Genomic DNA, 18,924 nt, shown 5'->3' on the forward strand with positions numbered 1-18,924 from the left:
TTCATTTTATATTACTACATCAATAAATTGACTACTCATCGTTGAATCAAGAACATTAGAGCAAGGTCGTGTTATCAACGAAAAGAGGAGTTCTTAATAACAGAGTGACGATAAGGTCCAAGTCGAACAAAATGACGTATTATTGTAAATAGCAATCTTGCGTGACTCAACCCCAGCTAGAAGATCTGACAGATGGTAAGCGATTGCACTATTTTGGGGGGCTGCGTTTGCCGCCAGCCTGATTTCTATTTTCATCCCCATTTCAGGTGAGAGGCCAGCGAAACGACTCCACATTTCTATTGGCAGAGCTGAATCTCAGCTCTCTAAGCCGTAATCAAAATACCTCAAAATATAGAGGGTGTTATTGGTCGCCTGTACTTCTTGCGATTCCAATAGTATCTAGCAACTCGTCTCCAATAATCACATCATGGACCTTGCTGGTGACTAAACACTATTTTCGTGAGTGCCTGAAAGTCGAGGATACACTGACGCCCTCGTCTTCCCCATCTGAGTTGGTGGAATAGCATGCCGAAGAGCGAAAGAGAAAACAAGTGGGGTCTATACCGGTGCCGAGATTTGTTCCGTCCATAACCGTGATGCAGGCAGACTGTGCAGTAGCAGTGGCAATCATCTATGCGTTTGGCCGGGCATCGAACTTTTCGTAATTACGACTTGTATTAGTATAGTTTCAGAGCCTCGCATTGTTCAGTGGCTGTAGTGCAGCCAGGCATCCCTTCGCCGTAAGCTTTGTATGTGCAAGTCTGGAAGCCAGAGCTTGAGGCAAGAGAATATTCCTACTGACCATCTAGCCAGGATATAAGTTGAATTTTCTGGCTCTCAAACCTAGTTTTACTTTGGAGTTGCAGTAGGCTCCTCACAAAGTTGTACGCCAGGCGAGAGGCCTTGAACGACGCGGATATACCCCGAGTTGCTACGAGGCGGAAGTCCTATGATAGTGTCAAGCCTTATCGCCTGGAAAATGTGTTAAGTTTGCTGGGGCATTTATACAGTCTCATTTGGGGCATGATGGAAGGCTTTCAAGGGCCGTCCGTATGAGGTAAAGATGAGATGGCCACAAACCAGTGATCAGGGCCATCAGCGGGGAACTGCTACCACCGCCCGGGTACTTACAATATCTCGCCGCTGCTGAGATTTCGGCAGTTTTCTTTGTACATAAGTCTCATCTCTGAACTTCGTATATAATTCGACTAGTAATGGCAAATGAGCCGTCCGGCTTTGATCGCAAGGCCTGAAATAAAGCCTAAGTTAAGAGCCAGATGTGTTATTTGCAGTTGAGACTTGTGGCTGAGAGCTTATATCAGCACAGAGAACTTAGCTGAAATAAAACCCGACATTTCCAGGCCGTTACATATTTTCAAAAAAAAAAAAAAAAAAAAAAGGGTAAGTATTTTCCTCCCAGCAACATTATATCTCAAGTCTGTTCACTTACAGAATGTTCAACACTGAATAGTTTATAGCAAACAAAAGCAACATATATAGTAAATTGCGACGCATGGGTTGGGAAAGCTATATCATTTTTACTGCGTCGAACTTCTTTCATCCTCCTCATGCAGTAAACGCAGATTATGCACAAAGAAATTGGATGCTCGTAAATCGCAAAGCCAGATGAAGCTATTGGCAGACCGTTTGATTTTTCCCCTGCATTTCCTGTCAATGGTCCCTGGGCTAATCGTGTTAGCGTGCAGCTGAGATCAATAGTTCACTAATGATAACGCGCTAGCGCCAAGCCCCAACGCCATAAAGACATAGCAGGGCCCATTTGCGTGTTGTACCTGATTTTTCTCCCTCAGCGTCTCAATTCCAACTTTAGTCTTTCGCTAACTATGTATACTCGTGCCTTTTTATCTCTGGCCGTCGGTCTCATTGGCGTGGCTGCCAGTCCTTGCAAGCCGTTGACATCAGGTATGATGGTGTAAGGGATCTGGCAAAGAGCATGCGCTAATTGGGAATTATACAGCCTCGATCGTTACTTCGGCAACTTTGACGTCAAGCGTGGCTGAACCCACTGTATCTACCTCTGTTGAATCCGCTGTCACTGAGACGTCAACTTCGGCCGAGTCTTTGGTAACTGATACTCTGACTTCAACCACTGCTTTGACCACCACATCCACCGACTCAACAACGCTCTTTACAACAGAAACTTCAGCTGCTACAACTGATTTCTCCTCCACCGAGACCTCAGCCGATACCACCACCGCCGACGCGACAACCACAACATCCGACGCCCCAGCCGAAATCACCACATTCTCCATCATCGCCGGCTCCGGCCCCGCAGCCGACAACCAGCTCAGATCAGACAACAACTTCGGCACCCCCCTATACTTTGGCTCAAGAGTAACCCTCCCCGCGCAGCACTACAACATCGACGCCGCCACCGGACAGATCAAAGCCGGCACCAAGTCCATCTGCGCATGGTTCACACACAGCGACATGACCAAAGCCTACATCACCGCATGTACCAGCGACAATGAGAATCTCAACAGCGGCGTAGTTTATCTGACCTGCCAGGTTCCTTCTGAGGGTTCTGCTCTCCAGTGTAGCGTTCCGGTGCTGAGCTGCGTGCAGCAAGGTGGTGGTGTTCAGACTTGCGCTGCAACGACGGATACTTTGAGTCACTTTAGTATGGAGGGTGATGATGGATTGGTTTATATTGTTGGTGATGGCTTTACGGGTATTAATCAGACACCCGTTGATCTGGTCGTTGACCAGGCTGCGGTTGCTGCTCCGACAGCTTGAGCTGCAAATAGAACACGAAGAAAGTGCATAGAGCCATTGTTTCTTCTGTCCTGGTGTGCTTCAAATTCCTTGTACATACTTTTCAATCATTAGCAGATGGTGACATATTGATCGAACAAACCTGGGGAGTGTTGCTGAGGCTGAAGCGACCCATCCCCAAGCAATTATAATTCTTCTTTCGAGCTTCCTGGCTATATTACCTGATTATAACGATGATTGGCTACGGATCTATTCTCTCTTCCTCCTCATAAACTTTGGCGCATTGTCAAAATCTACCATCGTCTAAATTCAAATTCGATATGCGAAAAACTCGCCTCATATTGGCATTTCTCAAGTTGTGGATCCAATGGCAAACTTGATCAACGATGTCTCGACAGGCTACCCAGAGAACAACGATGCAGCTTCTATAAATTTCCAATTACCTGAGTGTCGCGTCATAGTTCTTTGTATCTTCAAAATTCACCAAAATTGTGATGCGCTGGTTGTTATTCCTTGAAGAGCCCTAGCTGTTCCATCTTTGGTGCCACCCACCGTTTGAAATGGTTTCGTGGCGAAAACAGGAGAGTGTAGGGTAACTAATTGCCGCGCGCGTCGGGCGATCCCGCTTGGACTTCAGCTGCTGACTCACGCAGCTTATTAATAGCAACAGTCACGCAACCAACAATCGAGTTTAAATCCCCCGCATCTGGCCCCCAAGAACAAAGCGACGCTACTTCACTGTAACATCAAGAGAACCTTAGCAATTCTTACCTTTATATCAATCTAATAAACTTTGACCTCGCCCTCACAATTGCCCGGAAAAGAACCATGGGCGACGCCTCAGTCTTCAAATATCCCTCTCCCTTGACTGGGTATGAGAATGCCCCACCATTGCCAGACGAGAAAGCAGCAGACGGGAAGAGCTATGTGAATCCCCCGTCAGAAAAGCTCAGCGAAGCATACGAGAAGTTTATAGATCCATTGGATCGAAGTGATCGGGGTGGCTTGTAAGTCAGATCAATCCTCGGAGTACCACGTGACAAGCTGACAGGTATCAGTGACATTCATATCTACTACCTACAAACAAACGAAACGCAGGTCAAGTACGCCAAGGAGCTTTGGGAGCGAATCCGACGAGAGTGTAAGTCGTACCACCCTGAATAACATCTATCAAGCCCACCAGCTAACATGATCAACTTCAGTCCCCGAACTACGAATCTACAAGCTCTGGGAGGGGCCAATTGGACCTCATCCTATCGCCATGTTTGAAGTCAACGTATTCTCGCCCGCTCAATTCGGCGCTTTCGTCGCGTGGCTTGCTATTTGGAGAGGACCCCTATCCGCTCTGGTTCACCCTAATGTTATTCCCGAAAAGGGCGTGAATCGCTGGGCGTCGATGAAGAGGGATCATTTGGAGAGGGCGATCTGGATGGGTGAAAGACTTCCACTGGATGCTAGTCTTTTCAATAGAGAGGATTAGATGCAAGAAATATTCCTCAAGTTAGCCAACAGCCTACAGATAATTAAAAGTACAGCAGTTTATGAACGGGATCAATTGTGTGAATTATTGTGTCATTTGAGCTCGATCTTGCGACAGGCGCTCTACCACCTTGCGCGCCGAACCGGACCCAAGCTCTAAGCTAGAGAGTCTTATTTGTGCTCGCCCTCACCATTGCAGAAGGGAACGGGGTAAGTTTCGCTGCTGCAGAGACGAATAATACCCTTAACCCACTCAAGATTTCCATAAGTCTGACTCTCATACGAATCCGAGGTAAACTCCGTTTTCTCAATCTCATCACCGCATCCATCAAGAACATTGCCTTGAACACGTCGGACATAAGGCTGGCTGACAATAAGACCATGGTGATTCTCAGGAACTTGGAAAGACAGAGACTGCTGCTGGCTCGAAGTCCAGGTCTCGGTGTAGTCAATGCTCAGCGAAGTGGTAAGAATGTCTTCGATGAGAGGGATGCTGAAGCTAGCGCCTACTTTGAGAGAGTTGGCGATGGTGAAGCCGGAAGTGACGCTGACGGTGGCCTTGGAACCGTCGAGACTGCTGATGACAGGAGACATAGGGACATCCCAGTTGAGGAATTCTTTTTCGGATAGGACTTGGACTTCGGTGCTCTCACATCCACGACGCTCAATGTTTCGCTTCGAGGGAGTCTTGGTGTTGACAGCGGGGGCAGTCTCGAGACGTTCGAGGTCAGCGGCTTTCATGACTTGAGAAGTGCCATCGGTCTTGAGAACGATGACATCGTCGGCGGAAAGAATCTTGGGAGCGACTGCGGCTTGGGTAACCGAGACAAGGCTGATGAGGGCGAGAAGCGTGGAGGGGATCATAGTGGGGAAGTTGAGTAGTGTTGTGATTAAATGCGAGTATTAAGCAAGACAGCTAAAGCAAAATGATGCGATCAAATCAGATGAACGAGTGACTTGGTAAAGACCGTAAAGATTGACTAGATGCACAAACGAATGAACGACGAAAGCTCGATGCTGATAAAGCTAGTCTTGTTAAGCTGGGGCGCATTGATCTTTTAACCCATCCATCTCCAGATATCTCGGACCCAGTTCATCTCGACTACCCTCCATGACTCAAAAAGGCAATGCGTAAATTCACATATGACACAAGGACCCCATTATCAATGCACTCGAATTATGTAACTCTGGCCCAGTAAGGCAGTGCACACAAGGAATACAGACGGGTAATCCACACGGAAAATCGTATCCCGAGGTTTCAAATCTTCGGCTGCGTCATGAACTTCTCCTATTTTCGCACCGACAGCGAGAATTAGAGTTTATGACATGTTTCATCCCTATATTCTATCTCCATCTTCGGAACTGCCGATGCTGGGGTATTTCTCAAGATAGAATGCTTTGGATTGGATGAGAAGTAGGTTTCTGGAATATAGGCCCGCGGGAATATCGTTATGGCTCGTCGGATGTTGGCGCTGATCTTTCGGAGGGTCCTTGGTATTGTTTCAGGTTGGCATAATATTCGTGTAGATGCTGGTACTGGCTATTAGTGACGTTGCATTGATGGAGAAAGCTCGGACAAACCCGTTCAGCTGAGGAGATGGACGCATGATCTCTGAGATAAGGTGTTATAAGTGTCTGCGCACGTCCGTTGATAGTCAATGGCTTGTCATCCATCACCAACAGTCTTTACCAGTTTTGGACCTTCGACACTCTTTTGTCCTCCAGTCATTCATTATCTACATCGGATTATCTGCGATTGCGAGCTAATAATACTTCTTTCTATCTCCTCAAATAATACCAGAATTCATCATGTTTGCCAAGATTTTCAGCGCTTTCCTGCTCATTACTGCCGTGTAAGTCTATCAATCCGGCTGTCGAAATACGATGTCTAACAAGACTAAAGGACGGCGAAGCTTCACGACAACTGTGCTTGCCACAACGGCGATAGCTACAACTGGCGTTTGACTGCCGCTGCATGCACAGAGTATAATGATGAAGGCTACGAGGTATGCATTTGTAACCAACTGTCAAGTAATCTCCTATCAGCTAACTGACCCTTTAGTGGGGCGGTGCTACCTATAATGAGACGTCTGGTCGCGTAAGTCAAACTGCCTTTTATAAATAAGATGCACACTAACCTGAGAGTAGTGTGCCCAAGCCACCACTGAAGACAAGATCGCCGGTGATCAGTGGGAGGATGCTTGCAGGAAGATCGCTGAGGAGGGCTACGACTGCGCCGATGGAGAAGGGAAGTGCTACGCCAACCCCAAGAAGGTCCGTGGCAGATGTTAAAGGCTTTGTATAATACCTGGCGGGGAGTGACTTCTGCCGAAGCGTTTGAAGACTCTTTCTTTTTCCGTGACCCAAGTCTTTGTTTGTAACCTGGCCATATTGACTCTATCACAAAGTATCTTAATACTGAGCAACTGGGAAGAAGGTCTAAGTAAAGGTGAAGACCCTCTAGAATTAGACTTGATGAAGGATGGTGGGCATAGTATCCCCCCCATAGAAGAGAGAGTAGCGCGGGCTTGAAGGACATCCTGGCAATATACTCTACAGGTTATACGTAGCGGCGCGATGGAGGAAGTTGTATTTCTTCGATTCATGTGAGCATTTCGGATACTAAAATGCCTCGGTTTATGCTGCAGATAGAATATCTAAATCAAGCAGTTCCCTTCTCCGAAAATATTTATAAAACTATTCATATAGTGTTAGTCGTGCATCTCAAATATCTCATGTAGCAGGCGCGGCAGTGTTCGCGTAGATTTACTAACCAATCGCCGCCAAGGCCATCAGAGCATATAAAAGCTTCCTGAGCACCCTCATTGCAAGTAAGGCCCTTGTTGCGGAGATCCTCGACCCGCTTCGTCTGTGCTACTCGGTCGCCATTATTATCAGGATCACGGTTGAGGTCAGGGCGCTGAGGCGCAGCCACGGTAAGAGTGGCGAACGCAATGAGGCAAAACGTGTTGACGAGCATCTTGACTTTGAAAATTGGATACTGCGGGGGTGAAGGGAAGATGGAGATCGAGAATTGGATGATTATGTTAGTGAGTTGTTGATGGACCAGCCGAATGAAAAATAGAAGTCAAGAAGGAAAAGCATTTACATGAAATGTAGTCCTGCCGCTTAATATATCTTCAGAGCCTATTCACAAGCTAGAGGACAAGTTGCATCGGAGTTTCACTGATTGGTCGGTGCTCAACCTCTGACCAGGGGGTTTTGGTCTGAAACACCTGGCGATAAACCATACTCTTGATACACAGAAGGGAAACAAGCTTATTACAAACTTAGAAGCTTAGTGAAGACGTGTTTCGTCATCTATCAAATCACCTTACGAGGACGGAGAGCCATTCAAGTTTCAACTGTTCTTGGCTGCGACAGAGAAGAGTGAAGTTGACACGACATGCATGTAAACAGAACTTCCTAATTTGGAATATTGACTGTTAGCCTAACGATGGTACAATGAACAGTCAATGATTTTGTCTCAGTTGAGATAGAATTTGAATAGGCATGGAGTACTCAACGAGTAGTATAACCGCCGTTAGCGAAGATGGTCTGCCCCGTAATCCACCCCCCCTCTGTGACAAGGAATTTAACAAGGGGAGCAATATCCTTAACATCCGTCAGTCGACCCTCCAGCGCTTGACTTTTGTGAAAGGCCACAGCATCATCGGCCTCCTGAGGATAGAAGAAGGCTACAGGACGCGTTATTGTTAGTATATAATTACAAGAGCATTAGGGACAACTTACGTGTATCCATCGGTCCAGGCGCGACAGCATTGACGCTGATTCGGCGTCCCATGAGCTCTTTGGCAACGCCACGGGTAAAATGCTCAACAGGAGCTTTAGATCCTGCATATGAGGTGTAGAACCCAGTGAAGGCAGCGAGAAGGGCAGTGACGATAGTGATGATTTTCCCGCCGTCTTCGACATGCTTTGCGCCAGCTTGGAGAATCAGGAAAGCCGATTTAGAGTTGACGCTGTAGTCTTGGTTAGTAAGAATAAACTTGGAGCTTCAAGCGGCAAGTCTCACTCAAACATGCTGTCGTACTCTGCCTCCGAAATGTCAGCAATGGACTTCTTGAGAACCTTTCCAATCGTGTTGATGACAATGTCGACCTTGCCAAAGTCCTTGAGCACCGATTCAAACAGGTTGTCAACTGCTGCTTTGGTGGTAAGATCGCCTTGATAGAACTCATATTTCACCTTGGGAAATGACTGGCTGATTGTCTTTGCTAAAACGTCGGCATTGTTCTTTGTAGATGGTGAGTTGTAGTGGAGGGCTAGGTTGCCGCCAATGCTGGCTAGGGATAGGGCAATTTCGGCACCCAGGTTCTTGGCTCCGCCGGTGATGAGGACGACTTTTCCTTCGAGAGACATTTTAGAAACGATGAGATCAGTTGTAGGCTGTAATTTGTATGGGGGAGAATTCCTTCTGTATTGTCCGTTACAAGTCAGGGGATGCATCTATATATAGACAACCTGGCTCAAGTAGAGATCTCGATGAAGGGAAGACGACAACAGCACTTGTTGAACATATGCATTGGCGGAATTGGGCATAGTACCTAAGCCAAATTCCCAGGAGGGGAAAAAGCACTGAACTTGACATCTGCGAATTTGAGGGTTGGGAAGTTGGACTAATCACTAGTTAACGTGATGCATTTACGAAATTAGGTATAGCGTTTCTATCGAATCCCATTGCAGATCGGAAGGCACAATACAAGTTTCTATAAAAGTGACATCCAGCTGAATTCTAAATATCAAGGATACTCTCAATTGCAACTGGACCAGAGGTAGATTGAGGTAGCTCTAAATAGCGCAGGCTATGAATCTTGACCTTTCAACCTCTCTGACACTAGAACATATGGCGTATTGATCAGCAGCTGTCATGCCACTTGGCAGCTGAGTCCCAAACCTTAAAAGCAACTAGTGAGCCATGATGCATTTCCCTATTTAGGTCTAGGGCTGCCTGACGTCAGCTTTCACTACTCCCTGCCGTACATCATTGAGAATACAGAACCTCTACCGCGCCTCGTCATCTGAGCATAACACACATGTCTCGCTGTCCACTAATCCAGTGCACCCCTCAACTGCACTCAGACCTTAAATTCGTCATCGCCGATCAGCCTGATTTGCTGAAAGCGGATTCAAGTGTCCGGTCACATATTTCCAAGCGGGGTTGGAAAGCTTACACGAAACCCGGCCGTCCAAAAGGACGTCGGGGACGGGATAAGGAACAGAAAATTGTCTTTGAATGTGTCAGCCAAGATGTCGACCAGTTATGTTGGCAACTTCCTCCCGTCGAAAGGCAGCTCGGCGGCGGCCGGGTCGATCCCTTCAGAACCTATCCTGGTCCTTGGAACCCGCAGGTCCCTGGCCTCGTGGATCACTGTTAGTGTCCGTATACGTCGTACAACATTCCAGTCCGACTAACAGGCTGTCGATGTTACAGATCTCGTACACATGGCAGTAGATATCCCAGAGTTAGACCAGCCCGGAAATAAAGGTCTTTTGCGCACGAGCTGGTTCCCGCTGGTCCTATCTCAAGAGGCGCCCTTCCAGACAATTCTTTTACTTTCTGCCGCCAACATGTCATCAGTCTCTGGTACCTCCATTTCACCAAGCCATATCCTGCAACTCAGGCTCCAGGCAATTTCGGCGATCAATGCACTGATGGTTACAAATGATGACATGAGCGACGCGCTTATTGGGGCTGTTGCAAAGATGGCTAGCTTTGAGGCGATGCATGGAGGTGTCGAGGCGTATCGAATACACATGCAGGGGCTCTACGATATGGTTGAACAAAGACACGGACTGAATGTACTTGGTTTGAATGGGCTCTTGCGTCGAATCATTATCTGGATTGATATCAATTCGTCCTTCCTTCTGCAGATTCCGCGTCGGTTTCCTGGTGAATATTTTACAAACAGAGGGGGCTCGGTAGAACCTAACCTAGAAAGGTTTATTGCACCATAAAATCTTAAAGGCTGATACCTTCCTAATCATGGGTATTAACTGCTGGCTCCTTATATGTATATTTCCTTATGTGGTAGCGTTAGTTCTTTGTCCTCACTAAGAATGATGCCAGGCTATGCAGAGTCTGTTTCATATCAGCTCATCAGCCCTACGGTTAATGTGATGATGGCCAATTTGATTATGTAAAGAGCCTTAATTCCGGTTCATTTCATTCTCTGTGCTGAATGAACTATAACCCATGAACCCTATCTTCACTCTCCCCGAGAGACGGGATGCGTAGCATGTAGGAGGGCATCCTTATGCTCCACTATCCAGCCCCTGACTGTGGTAGGCTTCCTTCCCAAAGTCGGTTCAACAAAATTATTCAAAGCCCATTGTTCCTCCTTAGCCTGTTCGAACTTGAAGAAATCCCAGAGTCCCTCCGCCTTCTTTCCCATTCTAGGGCCCCAGAACTCCGTGAAGCCCTCATAGCTTGCGTCAAAGACAATCTTTTCACCCAATTCATCACTAAGGATCCCTGCCACTTCTTCGTACGTCAACCAGTTACGGCCGTTATTCATGGTGTGAAATGCCCCTATGTGCTTAGCATTGTCTGAGAGAAACAGGCGCCCTGCAACTTCTGCAATGTCTTGCGGGTCGAGAAACGGCACACGATGCTCTGGCCAGATGAACGTCTTATTCAATAGGACCGGCTGGATACAGATTATCGATAATAGAAGCTCCGCAGTTGATGTATGTGACTGGAAGTCCGCTTTCATTGAGGATCCGCTTTGCAATCGGGTGCTCAATGGGCAGGCTCCCCGCCCCAAATTTGCGGGCACGCGGTGGGGGTTGAACTCAGGGAATATACCGAGCAAGCGGATGACCTAAACTGCACTGCCATCTTGTTTCAGCACAGTTGTAAGATTCGTCATGGCAACGCTTTCCGACATGCCGCTGGACGATATGACGAAAACACCTTCGACGCCCTTTACAGCCGCTGCAAATGAAGATAGATACTCGTGATCAGCCGCGAGAACCCGGCCTCGGGACACTTGTTCTGCAGTATTTTCTGCTTTTCGGTGCTTCTGGCGACAAGCGGAAGTTGGGATATCCGGGCCTTCGCATGTGACATATTCGGCGAGGGGTTGGCCAATGTGACCAGCAGCACCGAAGATCAAGATGCTTTTCGGAGTTGGTTTCTTGGTAAGCTCCATATTGACAACCCGGCAATCGCTCGACTTGTACGTTGGATTTGGGGTGAGAGTTGCGGAGTGGGATAATAGATCAGTACTGATGTGATGATGTGCTTAAAGATTGAGGAAGAATAATAGAGTAGTCAAAATAATACTAAATTTGGGTTCTCTGACGGTGCTGCCTGAGCTGTATACCCATCTAATTCCATTTTTTTCGGAAGCACTGGAGTTTGTTTGTTTAATGCTACTGTAACGAGCTTACAAACTCTATTTTGTAGGTCGCAGTCTTTTTCATGGCAGAAGACAGAGCTCTATGCTTCCCAGTGCCTGTAGTTATCATTCGCTATTTGCGCTGATACAAGGGAAATCCCCGTCACTACAAAATTTGGTTTTACCCAACTCAACCCATGCCTTTATATCTTCTGCCGGTGTCAGGAGAATCGGGCTTTATCTAACCCCGCCGGGCCGCTGAATGGATGCTTTCCAGTGGGAATCTCATGCGCAAACCACCATAATCGAGCTAGCACGTCCCAGAACGACTTAAACACACAAAGACACGGCCAAGTTTTATTTGAAGTTGAGTTTTGTGGCGGAAACAGTCTTTTCCACCAAATCCTGATTAGTCATGGCAAAGCTCGGAAAAGTCGTGATGAGCGCATGTTTGGTTCAAGATCCGCTTTACAGTCTGTAGCAAACCCGCATTTGCCAAGAGAGCAACTTTGATATTAACTCACCGGATACCAAAAGACGTCAGCCATGTGCAAGCCCTGCTATATTGACGAATTCCAAGCCTCTACGTCTAAAGATTTTACTCAACGGACGGACCCTTGAAGACACGGAAAAGAGCGACATGATGTGGTTAGTTCGAGAGATTATTACTCATCTGAGCCGCGCAACTACCATTGGGCGCGGAACAGCTATCATGCCCAGCACACTCTTTGGAGTTGGTTACTTGGGGAATGGGGTTCTCACAGGTAATTGGTGACACCGTCCAGACTGAGATAGAGGTAAACTGCCGGCCCATCTCACCTTGGTTTGGAGAGTAGAATTTAGAGATAGAATAAAATATATAATCTAGCTACTTGTTACGAGAGAACACTACAAGAGGTCCACTGGCCCATTTTGTTTTGTCCTCGTATAAGCTATGGTAAAGGTTTCTTTTTCCTCGTGTACCATGACCTACATATGTAGTAGAGCTGCAATGATCCATCTACAAACTGAGTCTGGACGATAATTTAGAGCGTTGGGATAGGAACAACGGCGTCAGCAACGCCGTTGTACTTCTTGTCTCCAAAATTGCCACCGTTTCCAATCAAAAGCCTTCTGGTTCCCTTGATAGTAATCTCTCTGACACTGCGGGAATATGCGGACCAATGGTTAATATCGACCTTCTTCCACTTTCCTTCGGCAGGGTTGTCACCTTGAATGAGAATGTTTTCGGAGGAAGTGGTGCTAACAATGATGATGCCAGAGCCATCACTGGTGTAAGGGTTACGGACCCAAGTCACATATGGTCCGCTAGAGAATAGGCTACCGTCGGTGGCTTTGAGTCTGGTTCCGGGAATGGGTCCAAAAGTGAGAGGGCTATCGGAGACTTTGTAGTAGACTCTGCAGGCATCAACACCACAGCGTTCCCAAGTCATGATCCACTTGTTAGTGCTCTCAATATGAGCGACAGTGGTCATGCCGGGGCGAGCGTCATAGTTGCTCTCGGCCTCATCCTCGACAATGTCTGACCACGTTTTGAGATCGGTGGTAGTGGTATGGACGAGCTTCTGGGCATGCTTGGGGTCCCGTTGGTCAGAGTAATAACAGACCAGCTGATCCTTGTACATTAAGAAGAAAGGCTCCCACAGTGCTTTATCGCCATTCTTGATGGTATTAGGTCCATCGCCATACGCAATGTGAGAGACAAACTCCCAGGTTTTTGCACCATCTGTACTTGCATAAACTTCAATGTATACACCACCTTCGAGGCTTTCAGGGGTTGAAACACCAGCTGCCAGAATGGTACCCCTGGCATAACCACCAAAGTCAGTTGGAAGAGTATACAGGAATGGCTGGAATCGCATGCCCCAGCCGTTCTTGGTGTCTTTGACAGCACTGAAATTGGACCAAGTTGCACCACCATCCACAGACTTGTAGATAGGGTCTATTTGATGGGTTAGCATCCGTGGCGCACGAAAGAGTTTATAGAAGACTGACGGTTGACGGGGTAGGCCTTGGACTCAGCTGGGTAGTTTTCCCACGTCATGAGCAGCGACTCATCTGGCAACTGGAGTGATCGGGCATAGAGTGTGCCCCAGAGTTGAGCATCTGCTGCAGGCTTGAAGAATTCGTTTCTGGTAAAGTTGGAGAAAGGGGCTGGAGCGCGTTTCTCAAGTACGGCTCCGTAGGCTGTGGCAACATATACCAAACCAAGAATAATGGACTTGATCATCATTGTAAAGGCAGATTGTAGGTAAGACGGGTGTCTTTGATGACCGATTTGAAGAGGGTTTATCAACCAGAGGACAACTGAGGCTTTATATATCTTCACACTCTGGCAGGATCAGGGGTAGCAAAAGAGGCAAAGATAGCTGCTTATTACCATATACGATGGAGACATGTAACTTGTAAGAAACCAGACTTAGCAAGAGGGTAGCTAATTCAAAAAAAGACTTTCGTATAAATGCGGAACCACATAGTAGTGTTGGCTGACTGCTATGCAGCACTTAAACCACGCTACTCCTTGACCAAACGGATGATATCGTGGATCTTCCAGAACTAGTTAAATGGCGTGGTATAGACTGGTTAAGCTAAATAGCCTAAACGCGGGGTTTGGTGCTTGGCTGGATCACCATGCGGGGAATTGTCTGGGGTAATTACTCTGTAGTGTCTGTGCCATTCAGCTGACCAAAATTGTAACATGACATGACTCCTTCGGGTTATGCCCCGACATTCCGCGGATTGGATCAAAACCGACTCGGTATGCGGATGGCACATGTTCATGATGCCTTTCACCCGAGACTCCGCGATATTGTGCTGAGCGCATTCTAACTTAGAATATAGCTCTAGCCGCTTTTACATAGAGTCGCTCTCATTAAGACAGGCCTTCATATTTATTTTTTGACAGGTGTACAGCCCCCTTCAGTCTGCATCTATCGCATCTTGTCTACCCTTGACCTTTCATCTCAGTGCCAGTCAACATGAAGAGCATTACACCGCCGACATTGGTACATCATCATCATCCTGTTGGTCGTGAAAACCACCAGCCTCTGACCTTTGCTAAGGCTGTAAAGGAAGTCAGCTTCGGTCACGACCCTTCAGCTGTCGCTTCTCGTCTACTGACAGAACTCTCTTTGACGGAGCGTTTACATCTACTGGATGGGGATGTACCATTCTGGGAGGGCCTACGAGGAATACTCTGCGATCGATATAATCGCAAGCCATTCGTCATGGGTGCGATTCCTCGCCTCAACATACCGGGAATCAAGTTCACGGATGGACCCAGGGGCGTCGTCATGGGCTCGTCAACTGCATTTCCAATCTCCATGGCACGCGGCGCCACCTGGGACATTGAACTTGAACGCCGTGTTGGTAACGCCATTGGACTGGAAGCCAAGGCACAGGGCGCCAATTACTTCGCTGGCGTGTGCATCAATCTTCCACGTCACCCAGCGTGGGGCCGCATCCAAGAAACATATGGAGAAGACCCATTTCTGTTGGGCGAGTTTGGAGTTGCACTTACTCAGGGCGTTCAAAATCATGTTATGGCATGTGTTAAACACTTTGCCCTGAATTCCATGGAGAATGCACGATTTAGAGTTGATGTGGAGGTCGAAGAGGACGTTCTTCATGAAGTCTACCTTGCCCACTTCAGAAGGGTTGTTGAAGCTGGCGTGGCTTCAGTGATGTCTTCTTATAACTCGGTCAACGGAGAATGGGCAGGGCAAAGCAAAGCTCTCCTGACAAATATCCTTCGAGAACAGTGGGAATTCACCGGGTTTGTTATGTCGGATTTTATTTTTGGCTTACGAGACGCCGCGCTTTCGGTCAAAAATGGTCTCGATATTGAAGCGCCTTTCGCGCAGCAACGAGCAATGCACCTGGAGAATTCCCTCCGTAGCGGCGAACTATCCTGGATCGATGTCAACAAATCAGCGACGAGGATTCTGAGAACACAGCTCAAGTTTGCCTCTCGATTTCTCTCAGAGACACCTGATGCGTCCGTCGTCTTTTGTAAAGAACATCGGCAACTCGCCAGAGAGGTCGCTGAACGGTCAATCGTCCTCCTCAAGAATAACAAAATCAATAGCACGCCTCTCCTTCCGCTCAAAGAAGCAGATGTAACTCGTTTGGCCCTTATTGGTCGCCTGGCAAACAAACCCAATACCGGGGATAAGGGCTCTTCGCAGGTGTTTTCACCGACGGTGGTCACCCCTTACCAGGGACTCAAGGACGGGATTTTTAATGCAGAGATCATGCTTGACGATGACGACAGCCCTGATTCTGCTGCAAGAGCAGCCGAGAAAGCAGACGTTGCAGTTGTTGTCGTGGGCTACGACGCCAGCGATGAGGGCGAGTATGTGGTGCCTTCTCTCCAGAACGATCCTCGCTTATCGGAGCTGTTCCCTCCCACTAAGAACTCCGACCAAAAGGAGATGCTGTCGATTGTGCAGGGTAACACATCTCAGGACAAACAAAGTTCAACTTCGGCACTCGAAGTTGGTGCTGGCGGCGACCGCCTGTCCCTGAGATTGAGACCTCGAGATGTTGAAATCATCAATGCAGTGTCGTCTGTGAACTCTAAGACAATTGTCGTGCTTATTTGCGCCGGCGCTGTCATAATGGAAGAATGGAAAGACAAAGTCCCCGCCATAATGATCAGCTGGTACACGGGGGCAGAAGGCGGCCATGCACTCGCAGACGTTTTACTGGGAAGGGTCAATGTTGGGGGCAGATTACCATTCTCTATCCCACAAGATGAGAGCCATCTCCCTGATCTTGACATTGAAGCATCGGCTATCAAATACGATCGTTGGTACGGTCAAAGTCTACTCGACAAGCTTGGAGTTGATGCCGCGTTTCCACTCGGTTATGGATTGTCGTACACCGAATTCAGGTTTAGTAACCTCGAATTTGAGCCTAGAATGGAGTCTACAGGTTGTAATAGTGTCAAGGTGGCGGTCGATGTGGAAAATACGGGACAAAGATCTGGGCATCACGTCGCCCAGGTTTATGGATATCCCAACATGGCTGAGTATCCACGCCGAGTCCTTCTTGGCTTCGAGAGCGTTTATTTACGAGCTGGAGAGTTTAAGCGGATATTTGCTGATGCATCGTTGCGGCCGATTGAACGATGGGTTGATGGCCAGTTTTGCTTGTTGGTTGATCACTTCCAGATTGAGGTTGCAGCATACGCTGGGGATAAACATGGAGTTCGCAAAATGTGTCAACTTTAGTCAAGCCATAGCCTGCCTGAGATATCGAAGCAGATGGAACATAGATCTATTGAGTAAACAAGTTACCTAATTGCCAGAAATTTCAATTATTGTATAGTTTGAAATAACCATGTCATACTTTGTAACACCGAGAGCATTCCCTCAGCTTCATTGCTCCAGTACTCAACCATCTTTAGTGTTCCCAAGACTGTATTCTTCCAACCCGAAGGTAAGAGGCTTGAACCAGGGTACATGCGGGCAAACCCGAGCAAGATGCACGCGCTTCTTGCCGAGGTTCGTAGCATGAGCCAAGTCCCGTGGTGACGATGATAGTAACCTGGTTCGTTGACAAGAAGCCTATCATAGTGGAAAGAAAGAGCAGCCGCGGTTTCGTGTTCAGCAAGATCACATTCAGCGATCCGATTCAGAGCCACATGTATAAAAGGCCAAGAAACGAGCTCATGGATGTATGTTATGCGACCACGCAGTACAAATCGGATAACATCGTCCTCGGCCCCTTGATGGATGCTGACGAGTGGCGGTAGTGTTGTCTTCCATGTCTCAAGTTGATCTGATGCATCTTGGCCAATTTCACTTATGGCTTTCGAGACCGACGGCCAGTCCTCATGCTGGATCTGCGTCATCAAACGACGAGCGTTCACCTCGAGCCTCCAGAGCGCTATCTCAGAGAGGTAAAAGTACCACGCTTGCTCTACATGACCTTCACAACCTTCAGGGGGATTGGGAAATAGTTCAGGCGGGTCATCAGCTAGACAAGTAAAGTTGGACATTCCCAGTTCCAATCTGAGCTCCTGCTCAGACTTCCAGCATGCCCACAGGACACTCTGCTCCGAGGCCTCCCGAGAACCCATCTGTCCCACATCGTGATCACGTTGTTGGGTGCAAGCAAATGTCTGGCAAATAGCCAAACCATGGACAAAGGTCGTCCAAGCCTCGACGGGACGCATCAGTGACATGAGGAGAACTCCTGATAGAAAGGCACACTGAGCCTGTATCAGGCCCGTGGGGCCCAATCCCCCACTGAGTCTTCTCTGCGCTGTGCTTAGCAAGGAAATCGCCATGCGTCGGTCTGAATGCGAAAAAGGAAGGGTTTCTTGCAAGGGACGAGCAATGGCTCCGTTGGCGCACACCAGAAGAGCCAGGCCCGACTCTACGTCCCAGTCAAGTCCCCTTGCGCACAATCTCGAGACTAGTCTTCTTGTGTCCGTCTCATCCAGAATCGGATTCTTGACGTGTATATGGGCAAAAAAGTTGTCGAGCCATCGGTCGCATAACGTCCGGTCGAGTATGTCGCCGACCCACGAAGTCTCTGTATTATCATTGCCGCCTTGTGGCTGTGATGCAAGGGATTGCTGTGTGCTGGCTGTGAGAGTCGGGGAGGAAGCGTCGCGGAAGAGATCCCATTGCAAGACCCTGTCTACCGTACAAGGAAAAAAGGAAAGATTTTGATTAACCTGGTTTCGGGGTAATGTCTGGCCAGGAATATCTGGCATGACAGACTGTGACTGTGCATCTATCTTGCGCTCCAATCGGTCGAGTCGATCTATGATTGCAAGACTTGCTTGATCAAAAGTTGCCTTTTCATCGAGATCGAAAACACACTCCACGCCGGCTTTGACGCAGAATGAGCAAGCAGGTCTTTGTTGATCACATTTTGTCCGCCGTGCGCGACAGACCTGGCATGCTTTGGTGGCTCGTTTCCGAACGTATGTGGAGCTCGTGCGACTAATTGGGCCACGATGGGAGTCTGATCGAAGCCGGGATTTAGATGCCATGTCGAGAAGAAGGAGTGCGGAATATCGGGGGAGAATGTAGAAGGGGAACGACGGGTTTGGTAGAGACTGGCTGGTTTCGTTTCCTTTATCCGAGGGCATTGATTACGAACTAGCGGAGTGTCGGGGCTTAATCCGACATTTTAGTGACGCCACTAAATATGTCTTTTATGCTTCCCCGCCTGACGAACGAGACTGAGAGCCACGCTAACTACATCGCTGATTAGACTAAACCTTCCCCAGATTGGGCGATTATTTGTGCGGGGGGCAAGCGGCTGCACATTGCTAAACTAAATCGTTGCTGTAGACAGTGTCTGTTAGCCAAAATGATATAAGATA

The 18,924-nt window shown here is 47.9% G+C and overlaps 11 protein-coding genes across 11 annotated transcripts; 5 read left to right on the forward strand and 6 right to left on the reverse strand.

Moving 5' to 3' along the window:
- The first annotated feature begins 1,821 nt into the window (after positions 1 to 1,821).
- FOBCDRAFT_322438 (uncharacterized protein) lies at positions 1,822 to 3,015 on the forward strand. The gene is made up of 2 exons (XM_031187641.3): positions 1,822 to 1,923; positions 1,979 to 3,015. Exons 1-2 carry the CDS (start codon positions 1,845 to 1,847, stop codon positions 2,755 to 2,757), a joined length of 858 nt encoding a protein of 285 aa, XP_031034906.2. The 5' UTR covers positions 1,822 to 1,844; the 3' UTR covers positions 2,758 to 3,015.
- Positions 3,016 to 3,450: 435 nt separating this feature from the next.
- Positions 3,451 to 4,285, forward strand: FOBCDRAFT_230381 (DOPA-like domain-containing protein). Its single transcript, XM_031187640.3, has 3 exons — positions 3,451 to 3,743; positions 3,795 to 3,877; positions 3,939 to 4,285. The coding sequence occupies exons 1-3, from the start codon at positions 3,565 to 3,567 to the stop codon at positions 4,214 to 4,216; spliced, it is 540 nt and encodes a 179-aa protein (XP_031034905.1). The 5' UTR covers positions 3,451 to 3,564; the 3' UTR covers positions 4,217 to 4,285.
- A 10-nt stretch (positions 4,286 to 4,295) lies between these two features.
- Positions 4,296 to 5,123, reverse strand: FOBCDRAFT_252563 (uncharacterized protein). The gene has a single exon (XM_031187639.3). The coding sequence runs from the start codon at positions 5,077 to 5,079 to the stop codon at positions 4,387 to 4,389; it is 693 nt and encodes a 230-aa protein (XP_031034904.2). The 5' UTR covers positions 5,080 to 5,123; the 3' UTR covers positions 4,296 to 4,386.
- A 901-nt stretch (positions 5,124 to 6,024) lies between these two features.
- FOBCDRAFT_263645 (uncharacterized protein) lies at positions 6,025 to 6,639 on the forward strand (the record flags this gene model as incomplete). The annotated part of the gene is made up of 4 exons (XM_031187638.3): positions 6,025 to 6,068; positions 6,119 to 6,221; positions 6,278 to 6,313; positions 6,364 to 6,639. 4 exons carry the CDS (start codon positions 6,025 to 6,027, stop codon positions 6,505 to 6,507), a joined length of 327 nt encoding a protein of 108 aa, XP_031034903.2. The 3' UTR covers positions 6,508 to 6,639.
- Positions 6,640 to 6,872: 233 nt separating this feature from the next.
- FOBCDRAFT_278557 (uncharacterized protein) lies at positions 6,873 to 7,195 on the reverse strand (the record flags this gene model as incomplete). The annotated part of the gene is made up of 2 exons (XM_031187637.2): positions 6,873 to 6,912; positions 6,990 to 7,195. 2 exons carry the CDS (start codon positions 7,193 to 7,195, stop codon positions 6,873 to 6,875), a joined length of 246 nt encoding a protein of 81 aa, XP_031034902.2.
- Positions 7,196 to 7,715: 520 nt separating this feature from the next.
- On the reverse strand, positions 7,716 to 8,624 carry FOBCDRAFT_230385 (uncharacterized protein). Its single transcript, XM_031187636.3, has 3 exons — positions 8,252 to 8,624; positions 7,969 to 8,198; positions 7,716 to 7,913 (listed from the first exon to the last, which is right to left on the reverse strand). The coding sequence occupies exons 1-3, from the start codon at positions 8,596 to 8,598 to the stop codon at positions 7,738 to 7,740; spliced, it is 753 nt and encodes a 250-aa protein (XP_031034901.2). The 5' UTR covers positions 8,599 to 8,624; the 3' UTR covers positions 7,716 to 7,737.
- Positions 8,625 to 9,272: 648 nt separating this feature from the next.
- FOBCDRAFT_263647 (uncharacterized protein) lies at positions 9,273 to 10,194 on the forward strand (the record flags this gene model as incomplete). The annotated part of the gene is made up of 2 exons (XM_031187635.2): positions 9,273 to 9,609; positions 9,671 to 10,194. 2 exons carry the CDS (start codon positions 9,273 to 9,275, stop codon positions 10,192 to 10,194), a joined length of 861 nt encoding a protein of 286 aa, XP_031034900.2.
- Positions 10,195 to 10,445: 251 nt separating this feature from the next.
- On the reverse strand, positions 10,446 to 11,390 carry FOBCDRAFT_205690 (uncharacterized protein; the record flags this gene model as incomplete). The annotated part of the gene is made up of 2 exons (XM_031187634.3): positions 10,446 to 11,060; positions 11,091 to 11,390. 2 exons carry the CDS (start codon positions 11,388 to 11,390, stop codon positions 10,446 to 10,448), a joined length of 915 nt encoding a protein of 304 aa, XP_031034899.3.
- A 1,214-nt stretch (positions 11,391 to 12,604) lies between these two features.
- Positions 12,605 to 13,812, reverse strand: FOBCDRAFT_278561 (Sialidase; the record flags this gene model as incomplete). Its single annotated transcript, XM_031187633.2, has 2 exons — positions 12,605 to 13,521; positions 13,575 to 13,812. 2 exons carry the CDS (start codon positions 13,810 to 13,812, stop codon positions 12,605 to 12,607), a joined length of 1,155 nt encoding a protein of 384 aa, XP_031034898.2.
- A 745-nt stretch (positions 13,813 to 14,557) lies between these two features.
- Positions 14,558 to 16,813, forward strand: FOBCDRAFT_278562 (glycoside hydrolase superfamily; the record flags this gene model as incomplete). Its single annotated transcript, XM_031187632.2, has 1 exon — positions 14,558 to 16,813. One exon carries the CDS (start codon positions 14,558 to 14,560, stop codon positions 16,811 to 16,813), a length of 2,256 nt encoding a protein of 751 aa, XP_031034897.2.
- An 86-nt stretch (positions 16,814 to 16,899) lies between these two features.
- Positions 16,900 to 18,588, reverse strand: FOBCDRAFT_252565 (uncharacterized protein; the record flags this gene model as incomplete). Its single annotated transcript, XM_031187631.3, has 1 exon — positions 16,900 to 18,588. The coding sequence occupies one exon, from the start codon at positions 18,586 to 18,588 to the stop codon at positions 16,900 to 16,902; it is 1,689 nt and encodes a 562-aa protein (XP_031034896.3).
- Positions 18,589 to 18,924: the final 336 nt, after the last annotated feature.

This window comes from Fusarium oxysporum, chromosome VIII, assembly GCF_013085055.1.
Source record: "Fusarium oxysporum Fo47 chromosome VIII, complete sequence".
NCBI lineage: Eukaryota > Fungi > Ascomycota > Sordariomycetes > Hypocreales > Nectriaceae > Fusarium > Fusarium oxysporum.